The sequence below is a fragment of the Salpingoeca rosetta genome, assembly GCF_000188695.1.
Source record: "Salpingoeca rosetta unplaced genomic scaffold supercont1.7, whole genome shotgun sequence".
Classification (NCBI taxonomy): Eukaryota; class Choanoflagellata; order Craspedida; family Salpingoecidae; genus Salpingoeca; species Salpingoeca rosetta.
The window spans coordinates 1930934-1940933 of record NW_004754927.1 but is presented as its reverse complement, the minus strand read 5'-3'; the positions used below and the strand labels follow the sequence as shown (position 1 = coordinate 1940933).

General features: G+C 56.5%; 4 protein-coding genes across 4 annotated transcripts in view; 1 reads left to right on the top strand and 3 right to left on the bottom strand.

Moving 5' to 3' along the window:
* The window catches only part of PTSG_03457 (uncharacterized protein), a 4148-nt gene extending 2600 nt beyond the window's left edge, over positions 1-1548 (bottom strand). The window contains exons 1-3 of the mRNA XM_004995986.1: positions 1041-1548; positions 354-708; positions 1-114 (exon numbers count right to left, since the gene is read on the bottom strand). The exon at positions 1-114 is cut by the window's left edge and continues 276 nt beyond it. Coding sequence (XP_004996043.1) covers positions 1-114; positions 354-708; positions 1041-1453 — 882 coding nt within the window. The 5' untranslated portion in view covers positions 1454-1548. The remainder of the gene's footprint in view (positions 115-353; positions 709-1040) is intronic.
* A 16-nt stretch (positions 1549-1564) lies between these two features.
* On the bottom strand, positions 1565-6585 carry PTSG_03456 (C-type MBL-2 protein). Its single transcript, XM_004995985.1, has 5 exons — positions 5994-6585; positions 5216-5641; positions 3282-4997; positions 2693-3106; positions 1565-2521 (listed from the first exon to the last, which is right to left on the bottom strand). The coding sequence occupies exons 1-5, from the start codon at positions 6379-6381 to the stop codon at positions 1869-1871; spliced, it is 3597 nt and encodes a 1198-aa protein (XP_004996042.1). The 5' UTR covers positions 6382-6585; the 3' UTR covers positions 1565-1868.
* A 203-nt stretch (positions 6586-6788) lies between these two features.
* On the top strand, positions 6789-8071 carry PTSG_03455 (uncharacterized protein). The gene is made up of 3 exons (XM_004995984.1): positions 6789-6989; positions 7436-7547; positions 7894-8071. Exons 1-3 carry the CDS (start codon positions 6850-6852, stop codon positions 7981-7983), a joined length of 342 nt encoding a protein of 113 aa, XP_004996041.1. The 5' UTR covers positions 6789-6849; the 3' UTR covers positions 7984-8071.
* A 182-nt stretch (positions 8072-8253) lies between these two features.
* Positions 8254-9942, bottom strand: PTSG_12026 (uncharacterized protein). Its single transcript, XM_004995983.1, has 2 exons — positions 9843-9942; positions 8254-9602 (listed from the first exon to the last, which is right to left on the bottom strand). The coding sequence occupies exons 1-2, from the start codon at positions 9849-9851 to the stop codon at positions 8382-8384; spliced, it is 1230 nt and encodes a 409-aa protein (XP_004996040.1). The 5' UTR covers positions 9852-9942; the 3' UTR covers positions 8254-8381.
* Between the last annotated feature and the right edge of the window lie 58 nt (positions 9943-10000).

The window sequence follows — 10000 nt, the reverse complement described above, 5'->3', positions numbered from 1 at the left end:
ATCATCGCTCTGGTGCGGTGTGCGCAAGTCATCATCATCATCATCATCATCATCGTCAAAGTAATCGCCATCATCATCGTCGGCGTACTTGTTGTCTTCGTCACCAGCCAGCACCTACAGAGGGCAGTGAGCGATGGGGTGTGAAAGCAGCGTTGTGCATGAAGGAGACGGAGACATGGCAGCAGCAACAAGCAGATGAGAACAGTTTGTGTATGTGTGTATGTGTGTGCGTGCGTGTGCGTGTGTGCGTGTGCGTGTGTGCGTGCGTGTGTGTGTGTGTGGCCGTGATGGGAGGGGTGGGCTAAGCAGGTGTACGAGCTGATGTGAGCACACAACACAGCTAGTGCACGGACCGCATTGAGGTAGTCTTCAAATACGCCGGCTTCCTCGGCCCCTTGGTCCACGGCGAGCGTGTCATCATCGAGCGCCTCCACAACATCGGGATCCCAGTCAAGACGCGGCCCGCTGTGTGGCGCTGCGCGTGCAAGCAGACCAACCTCCTCTTCACCAACAGAGGGCAGCACCTCCTCCGGCAGGCTCAGTTTATCGTGCTGCACCACGCCCTGTCGCGCAAGGTACTCGAACTTGGATTGCTCGTCCACAAAGTACGTGTCTGCCCCGGGTGCGCCCGGCTCGCGCAAGTGCTGCAAGTAGTCGTAGTCGTCATCGTAGTAAATGCCGTACATCTCAGGCCGCTCGTTGGAGTTCCTAACAGCATGCATGCGTGCATGCGTGCGTGTGAGGGGTGTGCATGTATAAGTTCATGTGCATGTGAGTGAGTGTGTGCTTGTGTGAGTGAGTGAGTGAGTGTGTGTGTGTGTGTGTGTGTGTGTGTGTGTGTGTGTGTGTGTGTGTGTGTGTGTGTGTGTGTGTGTGTACACACATGTGTGCGGATTGAGACACAAAGTGCTGCACAGAAGTACAGATCTGGCGACCAGTTCGCAGCAACGCATCTGATCAATATGCGCGCCACCCCAAATGTAAGCGCCACTCCAAATGCAAGCACGCCCACGGCCGCCGCCACGTTGGGCCAAGCTCACGTGTCTTGTTGATTATCGTCCTGGTCAGAAGCATGGCCACCCTCATCAAGGTTAACGTGTGTGTTGGAGACGGCGCGGCTGGAGGCGTGCGGGTGTTGCCGACCGAGGCGAGGGCGCCCTTGAGGTCGCTCCTGCTCTTCTTGGATGGGGAGTCCAAGCTCCGGGAGTTGTGTATGGGAGGTTGCAGACGATGCTGCCGAGGGTGCGGATGCCTGACCCGGCTGGCGGGTTTTGCGGGCCTCGCGGCGTTTGCGGCGCGCCGCGTTTCTCGATTCCACCGGCTGCAGGACATACTGTGATGCGGTGGGGTCTGCAGCGCGTGGGTCATGTTGGCTGCGATGCACCAGCGTGAACGTGAACGTGTTTGGATCATTCTTGTCAATGAACTTGCGCCCTTTGCTCTTCTTCCCCATGGTGACGGTGCTCTGTCTGTGTGTGTGTGTGTGTGTGTGTGTGTGTATGCCGTGGCTGTGTGGGTGTCCTTTCTCTTGTTCCACGTGCTGCAGGCAAAATGATTTTGCAAATTTGCAAAGGGCACAATTTATTGCGTTGCACTTTGCCGCAATACAAAGACGAACAAGAAGACACACGCACACGCACACACACACCGAGAGACAGCAAGATTGAACGTGCACATGAAGAACGTGCGTCATAGGTGAACAAGCACCCAACATACAATTGAAAAGCAACGGTCAGCAGCCAGCCACACAACCAACCACAGCATAACTCACTACCTTCAGACACTTCTTTGACAACAAACTAACAACATAAACAACAAAACCAAGTGAGCAGTGTCAAGCGGACAGGTACTGATGCACTGGCTGCGCTCTACTGCTGCTTGTGGTAGGTGACGACGCGCAGGCCCGTCTCCTCTTCGATGCCCAGATACCGCAGCGTCGTGCAGCGCTCCTCATCATCAACGTACTCGACCACAAACAGCAGGCATTCGCTGTCACTGCTGCAGTCACTCACGCACTGATCAACTTCGCCATCAGCGTACGTGCCAATGTGGAACAGCGGGTTGGAGTAAGCGCTGGTGACGAGATCACCGTCACCGGGGACCTGGCAGTCGGCGTTCGCCACCATCTCAATCGTGAAGCCCGCATACTCTGTGCATGCATACGCAGACGTCGTCGTGGTGGTCGTCGTGGTGGTCGAGGTGGTGCCAGGCACAGGATAGCCAGTGCGGGCGTAGCTGGACGAAGTCACGGTCGTCTGCTGCGCGTACCCGAGATCATTCAACCCAATGCACAGGAACGAGTCTCCTTGCGTCTGTAGGTAGAAACCGACACACGCCGTATTCTGCAGGCAGTGGTCGGAGCAAGCAGAGTACGCCGTAATGCTGTCCGTGTCCGAGTACGTCACCTCAAACTCCTGGGCCGACGGCTCAAATGCCGTGCTGAACCGGAAGCCAGGGTTGAAAAAGCCCTCAGACGAAAATGCCAACTCGAACGGGGCATCGCAGGAGTACGGATCCGCACCTGCACATAATCGCAAGATGAAGCGGCATGAGAATCAACCGCAGCTCACACATACAACAGCCCGCAAACAAACACGAACACGAACAGCCGCAAACAAACAGACAAACAACAGCCATCACCACCGCAGCAGCAAGAACACCAAGAGCATCATCGCAGCAGGCAGCAACCTACCGTGATATGCCACATTGATTTCACACACTGATGGGATCTTGGCAGTACAGGAGACGTCGTTCCACTCTCCAGCCAAGGCATTGCGACCGGACAAAGTGTGCATGCTTGTGCAGTCTTCCTTCTGCAGGTAATCATTCGGCTCGCCAGAAGCCCAGTTGGTATAGTTGAAGGAAGAACCATCCACCCACTGGAACGCAGCAGCAGAGTGCTCATCACCCTCTGGCACAAACCCGCCAAGCCACCGCGCCTCAATAACAGGGTTGAGGTTGAAGATGGCATCATTCTCTGCATCGTTGCTGACGCTCGCCAGGTTGCCACCGAGCTCAAGGCAGTTGACCTGTGCCTTGCTAAACGTCATGGGAGTCTCGATGAAGGCAAACACAGAATCGCCAACCTGAGTGGCAACATCAAAGGCTGCAAGTCAAAGAGCATGGACAGGGGGCCAAGAGCACATCGTACGCGTCAGTAGGGCACGTGTCATGACGGACTTTCATCCCAATGTAAGCGGCATAGAGGTAGAAACCGATTCGATCGAAGCAAAGCAAACCAAACCAAAGCAAAGCAAGGCCAAATAAACACCGCAACGTACCGAGGCACTCGAGGTCGCATCCGCCAATCCATACCCCTTGCTCCGTGCACTTGAACATGTTCGAGCCTTTGGTGAAGAAGGGTGCGTCGCAAGACAGCTCACAGGTATCGCCAAGCTTGGTGTTAGAGCACTGGGACGTAATGTTGTCCGGCAGCCCAGACGGCATTGGACCACAGTCAACGGGATCGCATGTCAAAGTGCCTTGCCACTCGCCAGTCTCATCACAAGTAAAGACGCCCTGATCTGCATCGCCATTGGACACATAGCCCGCCCGGCATCCAATTTCGCATACGTCTCCAAAGCGGAAATCAAGACACGCGTCCTGCTGGGCCTCGGGATCAAGGTTAGGCACGAACGGCCCGCAGCTGACGCGCTGGCACGTCGGGCTCTCGCTCCAAGCACCATCAATCTTGCACGTCATTGTGTGCACGCTGCCACCAGTCGACAGCTCATACCCAGGTGGACAAGTGACGTTGGCGGCAGGACACCGGTTGCCGTCAAGAGCACATTCTTCGCTATCGCTGGCAAGTGTCACAAACTCATCAGCAAGCGCATCGGAGATGCTCCCACAAGAGATGTGCACACAGTCAAGCGCCCCCTGCCATGATCCAAACGGACCACAGGTGAATTCAGCAACTGCCGAGTCAGTGGATGACACATTTGATTCGGGTGAGGGCTCGTAGCCCGGGACACAAGTGGCAGAGCAGGTGGATGTGAAAGTCGACGACGCGCAGTTCACACTTGCAAATGCGTCAGAAATGAAATCTGAGAGTGACCCGCAGTCAACAGGCTGGCACGCAAGGTCGCCCTGCCACATGCCGTCAGTGCCACACGTAAACGTCGTCGACGTGCCAGACACAGGCTCATACCCGGCATCGCAGCTCGCCTCGCAGTCGTCGCCAGTGTACACCGTGCTGCCGCTGCACGTCGCACCACCGTTCGTCACAGTGATCGTCGACCCGCAGTCAACAGGCTGGCACGCAAGGTCGCCCTGCCACATGCCATCAGTGCCGCACGTAAACGTCGTCGACGTGCCAGACACAGGCTCATACCCGGCATCGCAGCTCGCCTCGCAGTCGTCGCCACCGAAAGCCGTGTCACCACCACACTCATTTGCGCTGGCGTTCACTGGCAAATCTGCGATTGTCGTGCCACAATCTTTTCTTGTGCAAGAAATTTCGCCGACCCACTCTCCGTCAGCTGTGCACGTGTAGATGCCGTCCTCTGATTCTTGTGTTGTCTCGTACCCTGGTGCACACGCTGCGTGGCAGGGCTGTCCGCCATAGACGGTGCTTGCGGAACAGTCTGCGACGGTGTTGTTTGGCAGGTCTGGCGTCGGACCGCAGTCAACAGGGTTGCACGTCATGCTGGCGGTCCAGAGCCCGTCTGTGCCACACGTAAACGTCGGGTCGCCTTGTAGTTCGAACCCCACATCGCATTGCGCCTCACAAGCCTGTCCCTTGTAGCGGGTGTCAATCAAGCTGGAGCAGTCTGCCGTGGCGTTTGCTGGTAACGTGGTGACAACAGGACCGCAGTCCACCGGCTCGCAGGTTGGCCCACCCACAAGGATGCCCTCGTTGCTGCAGGTGATCAGGACTGGGTTCTGGGGCTCGAAGCCGGCCTCGCACCGCGCATTGCACTGGTCGCCCGATGGCACGGGCAGCACGCAATCCGTTTGCAGCATGGCGTCAAGGCCAAGCCTGGAGGAGCACAAGACTGTGCAAATAACAAGCAAATGATACACAATGCCGAGAACACCCCGTGCAAATATTGCGTGAGGTGTGTTGATGCGCGTGAACTGACTGGTGTGTCGCTGTCACGAGCGCACGATCCAAAACCTTAAATGAGTCACGCAAGCTCCACCTGCACACACACACACATGTGGTGTCACGAGCTTCAACAACGTGATCCACGCGGTTGGTAGGCGCACTTACTTTTGCGTTCGCAGACGATAGACTTGCGCACGGAGCAGTCAGCATCGTTCCAACCAGATGATTGTCCCGGCTTTGTGGGATGCCCCTGGCTCAGACAAAACTCTTCGCCGTTGAAGTTGTTTGGCTCGTTCTTCTGGAAGAGGCAGTCAACGCCGAAGGTGCAATCGTCGTAGAACGTGTCGTTTTCGAAAGCGATGCCTTCGCTGCCATCAACCCAGGTCACCCGCAAGGGGTCCTGTAGCAGGTGTGCACCGAGCCACACGGACTCTGTGAGATCCCGCGTGAGTGAATCGATGAATTCGTTCTCTTGACGTGTGTCGACCACAGGAAGGTCGGCACCGAGGCTCTGGCAGAATGCGCGCGCCTCGTCAAAGTCCACGCTTGTGTCCTTGAAGAGGTATTCTGACCCCTCGTAGTAGTGCCAGCCTGCAAACACAGCCAAAACAAACAATTGCATGTGCATGTGGTGAACATGAGGGGTTCAGGGGAAGTGAAATGCATTGGCACGCGGGAAGTGCGTGTGCGTGTGTGTGTATGTGCGTGCGTGATGGACAGGACGTGTCGAACGCACGCAAAAGAAACAAAACACACACACACAAAAAGTGTGTGCATGACATATTGTGCACTGCGAACGCCAGAGGGGCAGTGGGCCACACGCGCACGAATACACGCGCACGCAAGCTATCTCTCCCTCTCTGTTTGTCATGCATGTGGCAAGCCAAACGCTTTCTCTTGTCTAAGTAATTCCCTCCTCCTCAACATACGCTGTCACTCTTACCGGCAGGGTCAGCGAAGCGATAGACGCCAGTCACGTTAACTGGGTGCCCATCGCAAGGACCGCTCACGCATGTGGCATTCTGAGCTCTGCCGTCTGGGGCCACGATTGTCAGTGAGGCGTGGGCCAGCGAGACATCGTAGAGAGGGTGAGGGCAGCTGCCTGTGACGGCGTCACGGACGCACAGGATGGTGACCACACCCTGTGCCTGTGAGCAATTTCCCTCGGACTGTGCGCTGATGGTTGTCAGGCCAAAGTCCTCAACAGTGACTTGGGCGAAACCGGTGAGGCAGCAATCGCTGCTTGGATCGCAGGGGGTGCTGGCGATGGTGTGTGAAGCAAGGGCGAAAAGCCCGCCAAAGAGGACGGCAATCTTCGCCGTCAACTTCATGGCCGAATGTCTGCCGGCTGGTCGCGAGCTGTTGCTGTGGTACTCCGAACGAGAGGCGCGTACTCGGGGCGCCAATCGAGGCGGTGTGGTGCGTGAGATGCTGTTCCTGTGCTCACTCACTTGCAGCCAACAGCCGGTGCGCTTCCTTCCAGCACGTCAATGCTGTGTGTGTGTGTGTGAGTGTGTGTGTGTGTGAGTGTGTGTGTGTGTGTCTGCTCTGTCTGTCTGTCTGTGTGTGTGTGTATGTAATGGTTGGCCCGTTGATCAACAGACCAGACAAACGAGGCGTTATCAATGTGAACTGAAGGTTTAAGGGGGACACTGTCTGACATACATTGATGCAAAAGTTCAGGCGAGCGCCACCCCCACAGAAAGCTGTGGGCAACTTTCGCGGATTCCACGCCAAGGCAAATCTGACGTTGGACAAGGTGAATTTTGACCAGAGATCAAGCAAAAGAAGTGACGACGATGAGCGACGACACGTTTGTGACAGAGCCAGAGCTTGCCTCGTTGCTGTCGAGCATCAAGCACTTTGTTCCGCTGATTCCAGACGAAGTTGTGAAGCAGTGCCTGGCGACAGCCGGAGTGGAAACCGACGACGAGAATGTGTAGGTGTCCATGTTTTGTGTCTGTCTGTGCCTGCGAGAGAGACCTTGTGTCGTTGTGAGGGTGGGTGTGCATAAGTATGCATGGGTGCCTGTGTGTGTTGTGTTGCTGTGTGTGTCTGTGTGTGTCTGTGTCTGTGTCTGTGAGAGAGACCTTGTGTCGTGGTGTGCACAAGTTTGCTTGGGTGAAAGCGTCTGTGGTTCTGTTGATCTTCCGCCCCCGACGCTTGCTGCCCCTCTCTGATTTTCTTCCCGAGTGGCAACACACGCACACATCCTCGGAGATGCTCTTATTCTGCGAGGTTGTTTGCTACCGTGCATCGCAGCACCCCCGTAGTCACCCCACCCTCTGCTCTTTCTGCTCACCCCCTCTCCTCACTTGCTTCCAAATTCAACCTAATGGTTGCTGGTCTCGCTTTTTTTTTTTTTGATGGTTGACGTGATGACAGGATCAGACTAGTGTCGCTGGCAGCCCAGAAGTTCGTCTCGGATGTGGCCCGTGACGCGTATCGGTACAACCAGCACCGCCTCAACGATGCCAAGAAGAAGACAGTTGTAAAGGTGTGTGGTGTGTGTGTGTGCTGTGTTGCGTGTGTGTGCTGCGTTGCGTGTGCTCTGTGTGTGTTTGTGTGTGTGTGTGTGTGTGTGCTCTGTGTGTGTGTGTGTGTGCGTGTGTGTGGGGTGTGTGTGCGTGTGTGGGGGTGTGTGTGTGAATTTGCTTGTTCTTTGCATTGCTGGCGTGTGTTCCACATCCACAACCACTGCATTGTGAGCGTGTCGTTTGACACTCACAGCACCATCATGTATGGCGCCAGAGTGACCTCGTATAGCCGTGCTTGGTTCGGTTTGCTCACCCTGTGCTTGTCATTTCATTGTCATGGCTGTGCATCGGCTCTTCGTTATTCAGGATCGAGAGAACACGCTGACAATGGAGGACCTGAGCCACGCGTTAACAGACCACAACATGACAGTAGTCAAACCCCAGTACTATCTTTGACCCCCTCAACCGAACAGTTGTGTTGTGTGTATGTCGTGCCGTGTCGGTGCTGGGTGTTCTCATGTGTGTGTGTGTGTGTGTGTGTGTGTGTGTGTGTTGTGTGTGTGTGTGTGCTCAGGAAGCACTCAAAACAGGTTTATCCTTGTTGTTTCCTTCCATACATGGTGGTCTGCAGTTGGGCTTTGGTTATTTGAGCTTGAGTGAACGAATCAATACATCCCCCTTCCATGACATGACCCGAACCGCCACGATGGAATGGTGGTGATAGAGCACACACGCGCACACACACACACACATACACACGCACACACGCACACACACATACACACACACATACACATACACACACGCATACACACACAGCCTGCTTGCTTGCTTCCTTGCTTGACTATTTCTAGTTACCGGGGTACCAACCCGACCCGCTGCTTGTGCTGCTCCCGCATCTTTGCCGAGTCCTCCATCTCCCTCAGGCGCTCCTCTCGCGCGCGCCTCTTGTTCTCCTCCATCTGCTGCTGCCTCAGTGCCTGAAACTCCTCCACCAGTCGTCGCTTCTCCTCCCGCTCCTCCTCAAGCTTCTGCTCCCGCATCTTTCGCTCCTTCTCCTTTTCCTCCTTCTCCTCCATCCTGCGCTGCTCGTTTGCCTTCTGCTGCCGTCGCAGCTCTGCCAGCCGCATCTCCTCCTTCATCAGCCGCACGCGTTCCGCCTCCTCCTTCTGCTTCTGTGTGCGCTCTTCGAGTTCCCGCCGCCGCTCGTCCCGCCGCCGCTCCTCCTCGTCCCGCTGCTGCCGTCCTCGCTCAAGCATCTCCGCCACAAGCTTCTGCTTCTCCTGCATGAGCGCCAACCGCGCCTCCCGCTCCTCTGCATCCTTCTGCAGCTTGGCCTCCTGCCGCAGCCGCACGACGGCCCGGTTCCGCGTGTGCTCTGCGCGCGCCTTGCGGTCCGCAAGCTCTCGCTCAAAGAGCTGCGCCCGCAGGCGTGCCACGCTATCCGGCATCCCTTCCTTCACCAGCTCGGACACCTTCTCCTTTGCCCGCGCCGCGCGTGCTTCTGCAGAGTCGTCGTAGTCGAAGCTCAGCCTGGGGATCTCGTAGCCCATGTCGATGAGCTCCTCCACGCCCTTCAGTTTGGGCGGCGGGTAGTCCTTGTTGCGGGCGATGTTGTACTTCTCCAATGGGTCATCCAAGTCTTGGGCCTCGGCGGTGGGCTCCATTTCGCTCGTAGCAGCAGATGTTTCGGCGCGCGTACCTCGGTCGTCAGCCCCGTTGGTGGCCGTGGCTGTTTCTGCATCTGCGTTTCTTTCTCCTTGCCTGTAGTCGGCTGCGTCACCCGTTAGGCTCAGGTCCATGGGAAGCTCGCCCTCCGCCGCCAGCTTAGCATAACTGCCTGCGCTGCTGCTGGTGCTGGTTTTGCGTCTTGGGCTCGCGGCGTGGGATGGCCGCGCCTTGGTGACAACCGTTGGCGCGCGTGTGGGAGCTGCTAGTGTATGTGTCTGTTCTTGCGTGATGCTCTCGATGGCTCTGAGGTCACGTTGCGCAGTGGTGCTTGAGTGCATGAGCGAGAACATTCCCAGAATCAGGAAGATGCTGCCGAGCAGCACCAGCGCAAGCCTCAAACCTCCCTTTGTGGAAGACGAAGACGTGTGCGTGATGCGTGTGCGTGAGTTGACGTGCGTGAACGGAGGCGCGCGCGCGCGCGCGCGTGTGTGTGTGTAGCTGGTGTGTTGTGTGAATTGCGCGCGCAACCACAGCAAACAGACAAACTCATCCTTAGCCAACGCCTCTGTTCTCCCGTCCATGGAGCCATTGAAGCAGTGTTGTTGTGTGACGGGCTGAAGCCACCCCTTCACTCTGTCACTTACCGCAGCCATGACGACTCAAGCTCGCTAAAAGACCACGCTTGCGCGTCTGTAAGGTCCTGTATAGTGGTTGTGTGTGTGTGTGTGTGTGTGTGTGTGTGTGTGTGTGTGTGTGTGTGTGTGTGTGTGTGTGTGTGTGTGTGTGTGTGTGTGTGTGTGTG

Coding starts and splice junctions, on each gene's coding strand:
- PTSG_03456 (XM_004995985.1), bottom strand. CDS start 6,381: ATGAAGTTGACGGCGAAGATTGCCGTCCTCTTTGGCGGGCTTTTCGCC. Junction 5,642..5,993: donor TCGCTTCGCTGACCCTGCCG/GTAAGAGTGACA, acceptor CTGTGTTTGCAG/GCTGGCACTACTACGAGGGG. Junction 2,522..2,692: donor AATCAATGTGGCATATCACG/GTAGGTTGCTGC, acceptor GATTATGTGCAG/GTGCGGATCCGTACTCCTGC.
- PTSG_03455 (XM_004995984.1), top strand. CDS start 6,850: ATGAGCGACGACACGTTTGTGACAGAGCCAGAGCTTGCCTCGTTGCTG. Junction 6,990..7,435: donor GAAACCGACGACGAGAATGT/GTAGGTGTCCAT, acceptor ACGTGATGACAG/GATCAGACTAGTGTCGCTGG. Junction 7,548..7,893: donor AGAAGAAGACAGTTGTAAAG/GTGTGTGGTGTG, acceptor TTCGTTATTCAG/GATCGAGAGAACACGCTGAC.